General features: G+C 42.7%; 1 protein-coding gene across 1 annotated transcript; it reads left to right on the top strand.

Annotated features, from left to right (window-relative positions):
• Nucleotides 1-1,547: 1,547 nt before the first annotated feature.
• cyp17a2 (cytochrome P450, family 17, subfamily A, polypeptide 2) lies at nt 1,548-17,927 on the top strand (the record flags this gene model as incomplete). Its single annotated transcript, XM_079491225.1, has 10 exons — nt 1,548-1,669; nt 2,015-2,122; nt 4,577-4,697; nt 5,764-5,902; nt 6,155-6,384; nt 7,657-7,743; nt 7,953-8,162; nt 8,796-8,965; nt 16,393-16,496; nt 17,662-17,927. Exons 1-10 carry the CDS (start codon nt 1,551-1,553, stop codon nt 17,925-17,927), a joined length of 1,554 nt encoding a protein of 517 aa, XP_079347351.1. The 5' UTR covers nt 1,548-1,550.
• Nucleotides 17,928-18,476: the final 549 nt, after the last annotated feature.

Raw genomic sequence — 18,476 nt, 5'->3', positions numbered from 1 at the left:
TTGCCCGAACGGCCAAGGCTCCAAGAACAGTCAGGAATGCAGTTAAAGGTTTTTTTTTATTTCCCAAACTCCAGCCAGTTTTCAGTGCAAAAGACAATTCAAATAGCAAAACTAAATACTGGCCAAAAATAGAAAAATTACAAAATGAAATAAACACTTGAGCAAACACTAATGAACAAAACCCAACTGGATAAGAACTCTCTTCAGGCTGTACCTTGATCACACAAGGCCCGGCTGTAGCTCTCCCCCAAGGGGTGTCATTGCCCACATCTAACTAACTAGCCTGTCCCTGCAGCCTCCTTTAAATAGGAGTGGATCCTACCACTGGACACAGACTCAATTAGCACATTTCTTCTCAAACACTTCAATAATAAATACGCCCTTGCATAAAAGTAACCTAAACATTCCCAATAATGCGTTACAATTAAACAAGTATAAAATCAGCATGAAAACTCAAGGACCATTACTCAAAGCATAAGAAACACCACTCTCCTGCACTTGGCCCCTTTCTAATCAAGGGAATGCCACCAGCAGTGCAGCACACAATTAGCAAACTCTCAAACAATCAGTGGTTTTCAAAATTTCAATTCAATAGTTTAAAACAATAGTCCTTTCATGTTATAAAAGCAGTTTGACGCGCATTTGTATGATGCTCCATTTTGTCTGAATCAACTTTGTTTGTGTTTACGTAGCTTACTAAAAGAGTGATTTCTAATCACTTGAGCAATAATTTTAGATTTCTTGTCTTGTCCACAACCCAAACCTCATGGTCTTAATTGCCCTTTAACAATAATTTTACTCTTGAGAGCGTGACATGAAACCAATGCATCCAAACCCCAAGCAAGCTTCCATGGTGGTCGGCAAGTTTTGTGCGCCACCCGAACACAAAGACAGTTTAAAGATGAATTGATGTTTTTGCCACTGCCTGTGTGTCGATCTGTTTATTTCTGGGACTATAATCTTGACTGCCGTCACATTCCTTGTGCGTGCTGTTATTGCGTGCTGAGACCTAGAAGGTCACCATGGCGACAGATGATAAACTGTGACATCAAGGTTGGATAAATAGCATGGTCAGACTCAGGGTTTATACTAGACTCAAGTACTGTAGCCTGCTTAAGTACAATTTTGAAGTATTTGTCCAATACTTTTACGTCTACACTAGGCTACATCTCGGATATGTTTTTTTTTTACTTTTACTCCACTATAAATTACATGAATTCTGCATAATGAGTACTTTTAATTTTGGTACTTTTTGTACCAAAAGTAAATTTTGACGCCAATACTTTTGTACTTTTACTCAGAATTCCGGCCATTTACTTGTAACAGAGTATTTTTTATGTTGCAGTATTGATATAAAAAGATATGTGAGTACTTTTTTCCACCACTGCCATGTTCAAGGTTTCACCATGCAAGGATGACACAGATAGAGAGAGAGGGGGGGGGGGGGGGGGGGGGTGAGAGAGAGAGAGATAGAAATAGAGAGATAGAGACATAGAGAAACACAGTACTGTAGGACAGGAGTTGGTCAACATTGGTCCATTCTTTCAGTCATGCTGTGGTGTGTGTTCTCTCCGGTGTGTTTGGGCGTGTGTGTGCTGGTCCTATGGGTCTCTTGGATGCTGGTGAGACGGTGCTTCGGCTGGGCGTCCGGACAAACCTCCACGCCAAGGTTTATAGTTTTGCATTTTTCATTCGCTTTAATTACATTTATGTAAATTTGACCATTTGTTTGCAGTACTTTGAGTCTTGATTTGTTTGTTTTTTTAAAGCTTTGGTTGTTTTTTTTTTCGTGAAAAGCCTTAGTATTAGTTGAGAATAGTTTTAGTGGGTTTTTTAGGGGGGTATTTATCAGGGCTTAAAAAAGGATAAAAAAGGATAATAAAAAGAAATAGCCCAGCTATACAGTATACAAGCTCACAACGCAGTGCGACGCATTGTGAGCTTAATAGAAGGGCTACTTTCTCCTTGATTATATTTAGTTTAAATGAGTCTTGTAAACATGGCTGTGGTTCAGATGGGGACAGGACATGCCATGTCTGCCATGGCTGCCCGTGCTGGGAAGTCTGCCCTGGATGAGAACATCACTGCCACCTCACCTGCTGTTCAGCAAGCTGACACACAGGTACTGTCTGTCTGTCTGTCTGTCTGTCTGTCTGTCTGTCTGTCACCTGCTGTTCAGCAAGCTGACACACAGGTACTGTCTGTCTGTCTGTCTGTCTGTCTGTCTGTCTGTCTGTCTGTCTGTCTGTCTGTCTGTCTGTCTGTCTGTCTGCCTGCCTGCCTGCCTGCCTGCCTGCCTGTTTGTCTGCCTGTCTGTCTGTCTGTCTGTCTGTCTGTGACAGAATGAATGAATGAATGAATGAATTGTATTTATATAGCACCTTTCCAAACATAAAGTTACAAAGTGCTTTACAGACAGGATTAAAAACAACAATCATAAAGAACATCAAGAACATCAGAAATAACAAAGCATAACATCACATCATAACACATCAAGGATAGAAAGAAAAATAAACTAGAAAAAGTGCCCTTCTGGGCACAGGTCTCCACGAGGAGGATAGGAGTGTGTGTGTGATGTTTGGCAAAATGTTTAGGAGCAATATAAACGTGTGTGTGTGTGTGTGTGTGTGTGTGTGTGTGTGTGTGTGTGTGTGTGTGTGTGTGTGTGTGTGTGTGTGTGTGTGTGTGTGTGTGTGTGTGAGAGAGCGAGAGAGAGACGCGGCTTGGCCTGTTGTAGCGCCACCATGAGGCTGATTTGAAAACTGTCAAGTGGCATTTCTTCCAAAGCCTAGTGGGAATATGCATGCACAGTTTTACCACAATCGGACGTTGCGTTGAGTAGTTGTGGCGATTTGTACAAAACGGGTACAATGCGGGCTACTCCTGAAAAGTTTAGAAGCCAATCGTAGCCAATGAGGGTGGATTATGAGAAATCAAACAAACCTGTCTTGATCACATGACTATGGAGAGCATGTATACCGATTTGCGTGAAATTTGGATAAAATCTGAAGAAGTAATATTAGAAAATGTGTTTTACATATGTCGGCCTCCTGGTGGCGCTATAAAGAGCAGATGTGAAAAATTCCAGGCAAAGGTTTTTCCTTGGCCTCTAGGGAGTTGGCATACAAAGTTATCCACAGATCCGTGCAGTTAGAAGTAAAAACACTTTTCGGCCAGTTATAGCGCCACCATGAGGCCGAGTTGAAAATGTTCATGTGGCATTTCTTTGGAATGTGTGTGCACAATTTCACGGAAATCACACAATGTGTTCATGATTTGCAGCATTTTGTTTGAAACTGAGCACTCCTGCGAACTTTGGAAGCCAATCTTAGCCAATCAGGATAGAGTCTGAGAAATCTGAAAGACCCGTTTCGTTGAATGACTCTAGAGAGACTGTGTACCAATTTACGTGATGTTTGGACAAAATCTGTAGGTGTACTGTCCAAAAACTTGTTTTGCACAAAGCGGCCTCCTGGTGGCGCTATAACAGGCCTTTCTGGAAATTTTGGGGCAGAGGTTCATTGTTGGCATCCAGGGTGTGTGTGCAAAATTTAGCATCGACCGGGTTAACGGTGCCGGAGATTAGCTGATCACAGACGGACGGACGGACGGACGGACACACGGACGGACGGAGTGCAAAACATACTCTCTCCCCATGCCTTCGGCCTGGTGGAGACAATAAATGAATATACATACATACAGTACATACTGCACATATCCATATATGCATATCTACATATACATATATATACACATAGGTCTACATACACATACACACATACATATAAAACTGAAATTAGGAAAAGCACTTGACATACAGGTGTGTTTTTAAAAGCTGTTTAAAAGCGGGCACTGTCTTGCCTAAGAGCCAAGGGGAGGGCATTCCAGAGCGATGGTGCGCGGGCCGCAAAAGGGGCCGCAAAAGGGGCCGCAAAAGGGTGACAGGGTGAGTTATGGGTGGAACAAGAAGGGCCCTATCTGCATATCTGAGGCTGCGCACCGGCCTGTGGGGTTTTAGCATGTCCGTGATGAACTCGATATATATATATTGATACTCAAGGGTATGGACCCTTAAAAAAGTCTTATCCATTTATAAAAAATCACACCTGTGTGAACTGAGTGGTGTAAGGCCTGTCTGACGTAATGAAATCATGTCTGACGTAATGAAATCACACCCGGGTGAACAGGGTGAACATAGCAACCATGCTCATTTTTTGAGCACTAACAAAGCCAGTTGTAGGAGTGGTTTACACCACTCAATAACAAAGCCAGTTGTAGGAGTGGTTTACACCACTCAAAAATCACACCCGTGTGAACTGAGTGGTGCAAGGTCTTATATAGACTGATCAGCTGTGGTCTGACGTAATGTCTGACGTAATGAAATCACACCCGTGTGAACTGGGTGACCATAGCAACCGTTCTCATTTTTTGAGCACGGACAGACAGACAGACACGTAAACTAACAAAGCCAGTTGTAGGAGTGGTTTACACCACTCAAAAATAGACATGCGTGCGTGTGACGTGTGTGTGTGTGTGTGTGTGTGTGTGTGTGTGTGTGTGTGTGTGTGTGTGTTAGGTATGGACCTCTGTACAGCTTATATCTGGGAGGTCATCTCACCGTCGTCGTAAACGACCATCAACACGCCAGAGAGGTTCTCCTGCAGAAAGGAAAGACCTTCGCCGGACGTCCTTATATGGTAAACCGAAAACAACTCTCACAGAGTTCATGGAACTCTCAAAATGGACCTTTCCACTTGTACACTCTCAGTGTTACAGACCTGTGTAAGAGCCCATCTTGTTCCATTTGTTACACTCACAGACCCGTGAAGGTCCATTTGGTTAAATTCGTACACTCTCAGTTATAGACCAGTAAGGGTCCATTTGGTTTCATTTGTATACACTCTTAGGGTTACACACACCTGTAAGCGTCTATTTGGTTCCATTTGTACATCATTCAACAGTTGCAGACCTGGCTGTAAAGGTCAATTTGGTTCCATTTGTACCCTCAACAGTTGCAGACCTGGCTGTAAAGGTCCATTTGGTTCCATTTGTACCCTCAACAGTTGCAGACCTGGCTGTAAAGGTCCATTTGGTTCCATTTGTACCCTCAATAGTTGCAGACCTGGCTGTAAAGGTCCATTTGGTTCCATTTGTACCCTCAACAGTTGCAGACCTGGCTGTAAAGGTCCATTTGGTTCCATTTTCTCAGTCAGGGTAGGAATGTCATGGAGACCATCAAGGCCATAGCCACTGTGGTGCCTCAGTTTGGCCTTCTGCAAGTGTGGCTATGAGTGTAAAGTGACGTAACTAAGTACAATTAGTAACCAAGTACAATTTTGAGGTATTTGTACTTTACTTGAGTAATTCCAATTTCCAATACATTTTACTTCTACTCCACTACATCTCAGAGACACATACATTTTACTACAATTATTTGAAAACTTATTTTGAAAAGTCACTAGGCCTATAGTTACTTTTTGCATTAGTATAACATACATTAACCACTTCAGCCCTACAGTACATATACATTTCGTCCATTTGAAAATAGCTAATCTACAAGCTCATAATGTGTCGCATTGTGAGCTTGTAGATCTGCTATTTTCAAAAGATTTCTATACATTTGAAAACTTGAAATGAGACATTCTGCATAATGAGTAAGTTACATTTACGTTTTGATACAAATACTCTCTCTCTCTCTCTCTCCAACCCCCCCCCTCTCTCTCTCTCTTCTCTCTCTCTCTCTCTCTCTCTCTCTCTCTCAAGGTAACAACAGACATGTTAACTCGTGGAGGGAAGGACATTGCGTTTGCAGACTACAGTCCACTGTGGAAGTCTCACCGTAGGCTGGTGCACAACTCCTTCCATCTGTTCGGAGAGGGAACCAGCAAACTGCAGGACATTGGTACAACACATGCACGCACGCAATAGCAAACCCTCTACTCCACTCAGTGATGCTCAAGCCTTTCTAATTTATTTCAAGGACCCCCAATTTGACAAGCATAGACGGCTGTTTCTCAAGTGGTCAAGTGGTGTGTGTGTGTGTGTGTGTGTGTGTGTGTGTGTGTGTGTGTGTGTGTGTGTGTGTGTGTGTGTGTGTGTGTGTGTGTGTGTGTGTGTGTGTTCACGTGCACGCGTGCGGGCGTGCATGTCTCAGTGTTATCAGCAGTGGACAGTCTGTGCAGTGACCTCCTGACCTCCAGGGGGCGTGCTATAGACCCCGCCGCCGCGGTGATGCGGGCCGTCACCAACGTCATCTGCACGCTGGTGTTCAGTTCCACCTATCGCCATGACGACCCCGAGCTGCAGGAGGTGATGCGATACAACGACGGCATCGTGGAAACCATCGCTAGGGGAGGACTGGTGGACATCTACCCCTGGCTCAAAGTATCTATTATTATTATTATTATTATTATTATTAAACCATCGCTAGGGGAGGACTGGTGGACATCTACCCCTGGCTCAAAGTATCTATTATTAGTGAGGTTGCCCAAAGGGCCCAAAGTATCTATTATTAGTGAGGTTGCCCAAAGGGCCCAAAGTATCTATTATTAGTGAGGTTGCCCAAAGGGCCCAAAGTATCTATTATTAGTGAGATTGCCCAAAGGGCCCAAAGGGCCCAAAGTATCTATTATTAGTGAGGTTGCCCAAAGGGCCCAAAGTATCAATTATTAGTGAGGTTGCCCAAAGGGCCCAAAGTATCTATTATTAGTGAGGTTGCCCAAAGGGCCCAAAGTATCTATTATTAGTGAGGTTGCCCAAAGGGCCCAAAGGGCCCAAAGTATCTATTATTAGTGAGGTTGCCCAAAGGGCCCAAAGTATCTATTATTAGTGAGGTTGCCCAAAGGGCCCAAAGTATCTATTATTAGTGAGGTTGCCCAAAGGGCCCAAAGGGCCCAAAGTATCTATTATTAGTGAGGTTGCCCAAAGGGCCCAAAGGGCAACCAACCAGACTATTGTTATTGTGACACTTTTGTTTTCCTCCGGAGTAATCGAATAATCGAACTTCCGCTGTGATTGGCCTTGCTTTGCATAACGTTTGTAGCAGCTATAATTGGCTGTTGTTGGTTACGTAACCAATCTAGTTTTACAATGGTTTAGTAATCTAACTTCCGCTGTGACTGGCCGAGCTTTGCATAACGTTTGTAGTAGCTAATTGGCTATTCCGGAGTAATCTAACTTCCGCTGTGATTGGCCGAGGTTACGTAACCAATCTATGTTTTACAATCGTTTATAAAGACATGAATTCCCTTGAAGGGCAAACTATTCAAGCGTTATAGAAAATTTCAAATTAGTGAGGGCCTATGTAAGCGACTGTGGCAACCACACTTTGCAATTTTTCAAAATTGCGACTTTTCTAGTTATTATTATTGAGCGAAATGTAATTAAAACCGAGGAGCGTCAGACCAATCTCCACAGGGATTTTCTTTTTCCTGTGGCAGATCCGTCTGGTTTCCAGGCTAACTCTGAGTCTCTCTCGTGTGACTGAACTTCTATAGGAGAGTGTGAGGAAACTAATTTCGGCCGCTTGTATCCGCGACATTATTCTTTCGATCATGACCCACACTTCATGACCATAGGTTAATACATTAATTAAAACGCTTTATATGAGGTATGTTTTCAGAAGACATTCTCTCTCTCTCTCTCTCCCTCTCCCAGGTGTTTCCCAGCAGTTCTATGAGGAGATTAAAGGAATGCATCGCAGTGAGAGACAAACTGCTGACCCGCAAGCTAGAGGAACACAAGGTACACCGCACTCACACACACACACACACACACACACACACACACACACACACACACACACACACACACACACACACACACACACACACACACACACACACACACACACACACACACACACACACACACACACACACACACACACAGAGATCAAGTTCAACATCACAAACAGAGCTACCGCTTCAGTCTTGACCTTTCACACCGCACAGGCCTCCCTGAGTGACAGCGGTGCCCCCCGTGACCTTCTGGACGCCCTGCTGCAGGGTCAGAGGTCACAGAGGTCACCACAGGGGTCCGAGGGGGAGGAGCTAACGGATGACCACGTGCTGATGACATCAGCGGAGGCCTTCGGCGCCGGCGTGGAAACCACTTCCACCACGTTGCTATGGATACTGGCCTACCTGCTGCACCACCCTGAGGTACAGTGTGCGTGCATGCGTGCGTGTGTGCGTGTGTGCGTGCGTGTGTGCGTGTGTGTGTGTGCGTGGGCTTGTAGATTGTAGATTGTATTTTTACAATATTTATACTGAATGTGGAACCAATATATCTATGGTGCTTATATGGTGCGAGAATGCAGTATTTCTATATTGTAGTATCGCTACTTTTAGTAACGTTAAAAACGTGAGTATCTCTTCCACCACTGGGTGTCCCTGGTCAAGTGGGGATCGCCTCTTGAAAAGAGCTGTATTTGGCAAGTTTAATGTTTGTCTTTAGTTCAATGTTTGTTTTGTAAACGCCATTGACAATGAAGGGAAAATGTACGTCATAATGTGCCTCATTACGTCATATTGTCTCTTTACTGTTAATGGCGTATAATGTTTGAGTTGGCACCGTTTGTTTTACATCACCATTACATCACCTAATCAACATGAGTTAGACTTTAATATATTAGTGCCCCTCACTTCACACAGGTGTGATTTTTTTTGCAACATGACGTGATTTCCAAAAGCCAGCCGTTGGAGGCAAAGATCTAAGGATTGCAGTTTTACTGACCGTGAATAGTACTAATAATAATATGAATGACCATATATGGTGACGTGTTCCTGGTGCAGGTGCAGGAGCGCGTGCAGAAGGAGCTGGATGAGTGTGTGTGTGGGGGCAGGAGCGTGCACGTGTCGGACCGCGCACACCTACCCTACCTGGAGTGTGTGCTGAACGAAGGCATGAGAATACGACCTGTCAGCCCTGTGCTCATACCCCACACTGCCCTGACGCACAGCAGGTACACACACACACACACACACACACACACACACACACACACACACACACACACACACACACACACACACACACACACACACACACACACACACACACACACACACACACACACACACACACACACACACACACACACTTTAATAATTGAGTTAATTTGCATGTCATACTCAAGTATTCATTGTTTGTCATGTTGAGTTATGAAAGCGAATGAAAACAGACTGCACCCCCCACAATCCCCCATGTTATTATTAAGCCACTGAAAGACAAGTTAACCTGGATATGCAAGGCTTGATTTGGTTTCATGAAAGCAATGCCACACTATTGGAAACCATACCAATACCATGGAAACTAATGCTGTGGACTTTAGCCTGCTCCGGACCAGGCTAACAGCCAGATTTAACCTAATCCTGATGTCTTTACTTTACTGTTCATTAAGCAGTCTGTTGACTGTCAATCTGATCACAAACCAATGATTCTTTCACACACAATTCAATTATTATGGGTTTATATTGCCTTATTTGTATTAGTCTGCATTAAAACATCATATACTGTAGGTACACATTGCCATTAAAGGACTCATTTAAGCCCTATATACAAAATCAAAGAACCAAAATATATTGGCTGCATATCCTCATCATGACAGCTTGTGAGCTTGTAGATCAGATACTTTTGGTGAATGTTCCCCCAGAATTGGTTTGCTGTGGTGCAAGTTGTTAAGAAGAATCAAATACATCCCGTTTTTTTGTAAAAGTGAAAACATTACTAAATGTTACCATTACTCATTGTTATACAACATATTACCATTGTAACATTTCACCCACCAACAGCCAAGAAGTGCATCGCCCCAAGCCAGGATTGAACCCATGACCCACGGTTCACCAGTCTGGGCAACAACCCCTTCACAAAAGGCAGCTCCCTCAGAGGAGGGAGTTATGGCCAAATATCCCAATGCTACAATATCATTATGCCTACAATATTTAGAATTCTGTTACATTTATTATGATGATTTCATTATGAAGTTTTAAGTTAAGAGTAGTGGTAAAATGTAGACTATATTTTTGGGGTAGTTAATCATTCAGTCTATCCACTATTGAGAGTATTTTCTCTATTTTATTACAGCAGCAGTATTTCTTTTAGAAGCTTAAGTCCTTATATCAGTAAGTCTGGAATAGATTAGTAAATATACTGAGATATACAGAAGGGGGCATTAATGCAACTATTAAGGATGCCAACTACCATAATACCCCACAAAGAAGAAGGATCAGTAAATCTGTGTTCCACCGAATGGGTCTAGTGAGGAAAAGCCAGGCTCTGCATTCAGTCAGGCTTTATGATCCTGGCTCGATAAATCCGCACATTCTAAGCCTCGCTTGACTTTAGTGGAACGGAATAAACCAGGCTACGGACCAGGATTAACAAGCCTGGTTTTGGCTTAAATCAGAGTTATTAAGCTATTGAAAACAAACTACAAAACCCAGAATCTTCCTTGTGCACCCGTAGTCACAGCTTCCATAATTGAGCAGTTGAGACGAACAGTCTAAGTCCATAATTTATTCTGACCCCTCCCCGAAAAGGCCTAGCAGTCCTGACCCCTTATCCATAATTTATACGGATATGGATAATTAGTGTGGACTTAGACTGTTATTCGTCTCAACTGTTAACGGTCAGTGTCATTGCAATCACAAGCATTAGTCACCACTGTTGCCATAGCGACCACCTCCACAAGACAGCTTCTTCTACAACTGGTATACCCATGATCTGTTCTGCGGTACAGACAGACAAACAGACAGACAGACAGAGAAGGGGGGAGGGGGGTGTGAGAGAGCAAAACAAATGCTATTCATACCTAAACAGAGACTAAGGGGTATACATCTTGTGCCAACCCTACCCCTTATGCCTAAACATATTTGCCATGTTTTACTATTTTGAAAAAACCTTTTAAAATAGTTGACATTTGAAAATGTTTTTCAAAATATGGCAAATAAGGGGTAAGGAAGGGGTGGCGCAAGATAGGGCCCTCCGTCTGAGATCAGAAAGATTAGGACGTATCCTAATCATCCTGACAGGTTTCATAGTACCTCATATCAAGAACAGATGGTGAGTGATTGGACGCTGTTAACCTTCTAGCTCTGCTATTCACGGCCATTCTCGGCTCTGTGCAACACCATCACGCAGCGGAGCATATCATTTAGCCTTCACTGGGAGGTATAGTATAGCGTGTGCCGTGGAGTGGTCGTTATAGCAATAGTCTCTCAATAAGCCTCCTGAATGCTACATAGAGTCTGGAACTACATCTCCTGAATGCTACATAGAGTCTGGAACTACATCTCCTGAATGCTACATAGAGTCTGGAACTACATCTCCTGGAATGCTACATATGTAGAGTCTGGAACTACATCTCCTGAATGCTACATAGAGTCTGGAACTACACCTCCTGAATGCTACATAGAGTCTGGAACTACACCTCCTGAATGCAAGTACATAGACGGCGGCTGTGGCTCAGGAGGTAGAGCAGGTCGTCCAATGATCCATGGGTCGGCGGTTCGAATCCCGGCTCCTCCTGTCTACATGTCGAAGTGTCCTTGGGCAAGACACTGAACCCCAAATTGCTCCCGATGTGCTGGTTGGTACCTTGCATGGCTTCCGCTGCAATCGGTGTATGAATGTGTGTGTGAATGGGTGAATGTAATGCACAATCTATGTAAAGCGCCTTGGATAAAGGTGCTATATAAATGCACCATTTACCATTTACACCTCCTGAATGCTACATAGAGTCTGGAACTACACCTCCTGAATACTACAATATTGTAACTACACCTCCTGAATGCTACATAGAGTATGTAACTACACCTCCTGAATGCTACATAGAGTCTGGAACTACACCTCCTGAATGCTACATAGAGTCTGGAACTACACCTCCTGAATGCTACATAGAGTCTGGAACTACACCTCCTGAATACTACAATATTGTAAACTACACCTCCTGAATGCTACATAGAGTAGGTAACTACACCTCCTGAATGCTCCATAGTCTGGAACTACACCTCCTGAATGCTACATAGAGTAGGTAACTACACCTCCTGAATGCTCCATAGTCTGGAACTACACCACCAATTATTTACCAATCGTAAATAATGCTGTGGGGAGCACGTTTGCCAAACTGCCACTCAAAGTGACTACTGGGTTGGGTTGCTGGATGCAAAGGGGTTGGCTCTGTATGTCTGGCAGGCTGCCTTGAAGGCTGATATCCCCCGCGTGCGCCCAGTGACAGCTAGGGGAAATAACAAAATGTCCAATAAATTTGAAAAATGACTCTTGTAGTCTCTCTCTCTCTCTCTCTCTCTCTCTCTCTCTGTCTCTACTTATGGATTTCCGGCAGGCTGGATGCCTTGCGGCAACCACAGGTTTGGTGTCTATCAGTATAGGCCTACCTCATTTGGTGTAATTAAATAAGTGCCCCACCAGTGTTCCCTAACCCGTTCACAATAAAGTCCCTCTATGACCCAGACCCAGCGGTTTGAGTTGGCGCAAATCCTTCCCTCAACAATTTATCCAGGTCCTCTCCACTTATGCAAAAATGTACTGCCGGAGCAGACAACCCGCAGCACTCCAGGTTAGAATGAAATCCTTCATGGTGCAAGGCTCGAAGATACAGAATGAAATCAAGAAAATGCCAGCACTCAAAATGACCTTTTCACGTGCATTTATTTATCTCTGACGAGAGTGGACAACGTACGCGTTTCGGCCTTGTTGGCCTTCCTCAGCCTTCCTCTCCACTTATGTCCTCTATCTCGAGGAATCACCTTGCTGCGTCCAAAATCATCATGAGCAGTTTATCACCATGGCGATTAACGCCAAAAACTGCCTCTTGTCCATACAAATGGTTTGCTCCTCTCTCTTCGTCGTTTCCTCCGTTTCTCTTTTTCCAGCCGGCCCTTCATTTCCTTCTCCCTCCATTCTCTTCACTGCTTCTGCATAACTGATGCGATTTTCTACTTTAATCCTATTCACAGTTTCTTCCCTTCTTCTTTTTGGACACTGTCTTGACCCTGAGTAGTGATTTCCTTTGCATTGCATGCACGTCGGTTCCCTCTCCTCACAAGCCCCAGTGCAACTCTCTTCCCCACATCTCCTGCATTTCGTAGCTCCGCAGCATGCCCATATGCATGGCAGCAGAAACACCTGAGAGGACCTCTCTCAAATGGTCTCACTTTGTTGGTGACATACTTCAGGTATATTCTCTCTGGTAAATGTCCATTGAACGTGATGCACACTGCTTGGCTATCCTCTCTTTCACCGTCTCTGAAATGTTTCAGTCTCCTGACTTGACTTACTCCCTCCAGCTCTAGAAATGGGTCCAACTCCATTGAGAGTGGCACGCCACTTACAGTATAACGCCCATCATCTTTGCTCTTTGCCCCAGCTCAAAACACTCCACATGGCAACCATCACATTTCTTTATGCTTCTTATTGCTTTCTTCTTCTGCTCCTCTGATATGCACTCTATCACTACTATCCCACTCCTTGCAATCCGGAACGATTTCACCTGCCCTCCTTTCTTTCCAACAAACAGGGCAACTCTATGCCAATCCTTAAATATCCCGTCTACTTTCAAGACCACTCTTACTTCAACCACATAGTTCTCTTACACTCTTTCCTCGCTTGATTCACTGGTTCCAAAACTTCCAATCCTCCTTTTCTTTTCTTTTCCTCTTGAGTCCTCCTCTTGTTTGCATTTCGTGCATTTCATCCTCGTCTGCCATCCTTCCACTGTCCTCCCTCTCTCTCTTTCTCTCTTTCTCTCTCTCTCTCTCTCTCTCTCTCTCTCTCTCTCTCTCTCGTATCTCAATTTTTTAACATTTTATACTTTGACATTGATAAATGTATATGCTCCTGTGAATCCAGGGGAAAATTAGCAAGTGCATTATCAGGGTGTGCTTCAACAGAGCTGGTATACATTGGTGGGGACAATAATTGTACAGCTGAAGACCTGGACCGCAATCATTTAGAACCCAATGCACAATCTAGGAAAAATATTGAATCGCATTATTGAGACATTTGAACATGCAGATGTGTGGCGCTCAAAACATGGAAACACTAGACAGTATTCATGGGCCCATACTAGAGAAAACTACATCTCATTAGCCAGGCTGGATAGATTTTATGTTTTTGAGCATCAGTTACAAAGTTTTAAATCTTGTTTGTTGTGTCCGGTAGGGTTTTCAGATCACTGCTTGCTAATAGGGAATGTGTTTATAAGTGGGGTGAAACCCAAGAGCGCATAATTGGCATTTCAATACTGTTTTGCTAAACGATGGTCACATTAGAAAATGTATAGATTTTTTCTGGAAACAATGGAAGTTGAAGAAGTGTGAGTTTAGCTCTGTACAGCAATGGCGGAATGTGGGAAAAATACAGATTCAACAATTTTGTAATCAATACAATTTCAATGTCACTAGAGAGCTCACACAATCAATGAAAGATCTAGAGACTGATATAGTGGAACTTGAATGTTTAAGCAGTTCTACAGGAAGTCAAGGCCATATTCAGGCACTTAAAGCTAAAAAAAAAAAACGGCGTTGGCTGATCTGCTGGGGATTAGAGCGCAAGGGGTGCTAGTTCGCTCACGCTTCCAAAATATCAAAGATATGGATGCTCCATCTAAATTATTTTTTAACTAAGAGAAACAGAATGGTCAAAATCAGCTTATTCATTGCATTCGCTCAGCTGACGGAAACGAGCTCACAGAGTCAACTGAGATAAGGAAAAGGCCGGTGGAGTTCTACTCAGAGCTACATAATGCAAGTTCATACAGCACTTCTTAGACTTATATAGCATTTGAAACAGACTTATAGCATGTCATGTAGACAGCACAATAAGTGCATTGTATGTAGTCATAGCACTTCATAGTAAATATGTACAGCATAGTATAGCATATATGTATAGTTTATATGTATAGTGTCATTATATAGATATGTTCTAGTTATAGTTTATATGTATAGTGTCATTATATAGATATGTTCTAGTCACGTTCTTAGCTTACGCATGTTTCGCGATAAATGCATTTTACATATGTGATGTATTCCCATGCTTTTTGTTCTTGCTTAATGTAAGTCGCTCTGGATTAAGAGCGTCTGCTAAATGCCTACATTGTAAATTGTAAATTGCAAGTGAATATAGAGAGGATCCGCAGACGTTCTTGAGTAACTTGCCACAAGTTTCAGCACAAGACAACACAGATTTAGAGCGCCCACTGACACTGCAGGAACTGCAGGAGGCACTGATGAGCATGGAAAATGGAAAATCACCAGGAATAGATGGCCTCCCTGTGGATTTTTACAAATCCTTGTGGTCCACGATAGGGGAGGACCTGCTTGAAGTGATGGGAGGGAAATTACCTCTCAGCTGTCGGAGAGTAGTCATCACTCATCTGCCCCAAGATCTTAGGCTTCGTACACACATATCAGACGAACATGTTCTGTGCTGTCCGTGTTTCATGGCCGCCTCAATGCTTTTCCAATGGAAGTCACGTGGTTTGACCAAACAGTTGTGTGTGATGGGGGGAGGGGGGGCAATCAAACACAAGTGTTTGGTCAAACCATGTGACTTCCATTGGAAAAGCATTGGGGCGGCCATGAAACACAGGCAGAGCACAGCACAGTTGTTCTTTATGTGTGTACGAAGCCTATGTGAATTCAAAAACTGGAGACCAGTGAGTCTGTTGTGTGCTGACTATAAAATCCTCTCAAAAGTATTGGCAAACAAGTTGAGAAAAGTGATGGAGCATATCGTACATGTTGATCAATCTTACTGTATCCCTGGCAGATCAATTGGGGATAATATTTCCCTTGTTCGAGATTATTTGGAAGTCTCTAGTTCATTAGACGAAGAAGATTTGGTCTGATTTCGCTGGACCAACAAAAAGCTTTCGCCCGGGTGGAACAACAATACCTATGGAAGACGTTTGAGGCTTTTGGTTTTTCCTCTGCGTTTGTAAGCATGATTTAGAACTCTCTATGTTGAAATTGAAAGTGTATTGAAGGTTAATGGTGGTTAAGTGCTCCTTCAATCAAGGGTTTGTAATCAAGAGGGGGATTCGGCAAGGTTGTGCTATGTCAGGGATGCTTTATTCGATAGCCTGTGAACCACTGCTACAGTATGTCAGAGGTCCTATTGTAGTTTGTAACTGATTTTTAAAGAATGTAAACAATTTCAAGAATAAAGAAGTTGTTAAAAGTCAAAAGTCTCTCTCTCTCTCATTTTATTAAAATTTCAAAGTAACTGTATTGGCTAAGACATGGAGCATACAGTATGTCGATTAATGGCACATAGCAATGTTTCCATCAAAAGTATTATGTAAATAATTGGTTTTCTCTCTCTCTCTCTCTCTCTCTCTCTCTCTCTCTCTCACTCACTCTCTCTCAGTATTGGAGGTCACTCTATCCGTTGTGGTACCCGGGTGTTGGTCAACATGTGGTCCATCCACCATGACCCAAAGCTCTGGGACAAACCTGACCTCTTTAAACCTGGTAATACACGCACGCACAGCACGCAAACACATTTAATGTGCTTGAATTCATACCAAATTATATGTTTTACTTGTAAACAATTGACTTGCGCTTGTAAGTTGGTTTGTGGTGGTACTTTAAAACATTTTTTTTTGTTTTACTTATGGGTTGGGTTTGTATGCTTGCATGCATGTTGAAGCTGTAAACATGGTTCATTACATTACTTTTACGAGTTAACATTACCTTCTCCATCTTTATTTATTAATTGATGTATCCCAATTACAGTTAAACGGCACTCGCAAGCGTGTCTTATTTGCTAGTTTAAGAAGATGGTTGCTGCCGCTACGCGTTGGAAACCACCTCACACATTAACATTTTGCTAATGGGCTCTAACCTTTTTTGATATTGTCTATCTATTGTCAACCGCAAGGTTACATAGAGCAAAAGAGGAAAATGTTAATATTTGGTCTAACATTGCAGATATAATTCGTTTTTTTCTCATATTACACAGTGGTAAGGAACTTGGCACAGGTATGCTTTTTGTGACATCGTTGGTCCTGGGAGGGAGGGGTCGTTGCAGGGTGGTTTTGTTTGTTTGTTTTTATGTTTCTTATTTTTCTTTTACTATGTAGCCATATACATATTACATATATCCTGTTTTTGTGTTGTTTTCTTTATTCATTCATAATGCCAGTATACTTAATTGTACTGTTTGTGTCATGAATAAAAAACAATTGATAACAAAAAATAATTTGTGAACATAAAGAAATATGACAATTCAGACAATTCACCATCTGCCCACGTACTGATTTTTTTTTCTTCCCCGATTCCGGATGAGAGTCAATGAGATTTTAAGGGATAGTTCACCCACAAAATGACTTATTTCCCTATCAATTACTCACCCCATGGAGCTTTGAATTCATAGAGATTTTAGTTTTTGTCGCATTCCTAAGCCCATAATGTGATGACTGGTAGGAGATTCAATGGAGATGTTTGTTTGTCCTGATTGATTGATTGAAATATGTATTAACAGTTTGCAGAATTACAGTACATTTCAAGCACAAACTCAATACAAAGACTGTTAACTGTGAGTGGACGACCCAATTAAGCATTACACTTGTTTACAAGAGGGTCCACCATGTTCAATTCCTCACACACCTCTTAATCTTTCCCCATCCTTCTACAGAGCGTTTCCTTGACGACCAGGGACGGCGCTTCACCCCTTCCTATTTCCTGCCCTTTGGGGCTGGGCCTCGCGTCTGCGTCGGTGAATCACTGGCCAGGATGGAGCTCTTTCTCTTCCTGTCCTCCCTGCTGCAGCGAATGAGCTTCCGGCTGCCACAGGGAGCTCCGCCCCCGGACCTGCAGGGTCGCCTGGGGGTGGTGCTGCAGCCACTTCCTTATAAGGTGGTGGTTTCCCCTAGGGAGGGGTGGGAGGGGCCCAGAGAATGAGTTTTGAGTTTATTGAAGTACAAATACAAACTGCAATATAGAAATGCTCTGTTACAAGTAAAAGTCCGGAATTAAAAATGTACTTGAGTTGAGGTACAAAAGCATTAATAGCATAAAAATTGAACTACTAAAAGTAAAAGTACTCGTTGTGCAGAATGTCCCATTTCACAAGTTTTCAAATGTATAAAAATCTACAAGAGCTTGAAGATCATCTATTTTCAAACAGCCAAAATGTATAGGTCTGAAGTGGTTTCTGTATGTTTTGTAATAAGAATCCAAATCTACAAAGTAACTAGTAACTAAAGTTTTCAAATAAATGTATAGTGGAGTAATATTTGGATCCGAGATGTAGTGGAGTAGACATACAAATATTGAAAATTGGAAGTACTCAAGTAAAGTGCAAATAGCCTACCTCAAAATTGTACTGAAGTAGGCCTACTTCGTTAGGCTACTTTACATCACTGGCTTTAAGTGAGACGTGAGAGTCAGAAGAGTGATGACATGAAAATAAAAATGCAGGCAAAATTTGGTGACCCACATGGAAATGTA

Source organism: Electrona antarctica (assembly GCF_951216825.1).
Source record: "Electrona antarctica genome assembly, chromosome: 21".
In the NCBI taxonomy this organism is placed as follows: domain Eukaryota; kingdom Metazoa; phylum Chordata; class Actinopteri; order Myctophiformes; family Myctophidae; genus Electrona; species Electrona antarctica.
Note: the sequence above shows the minus strand (reverse complement) of the source record. Positions and strands in the feature narration are given on the sequence as shown.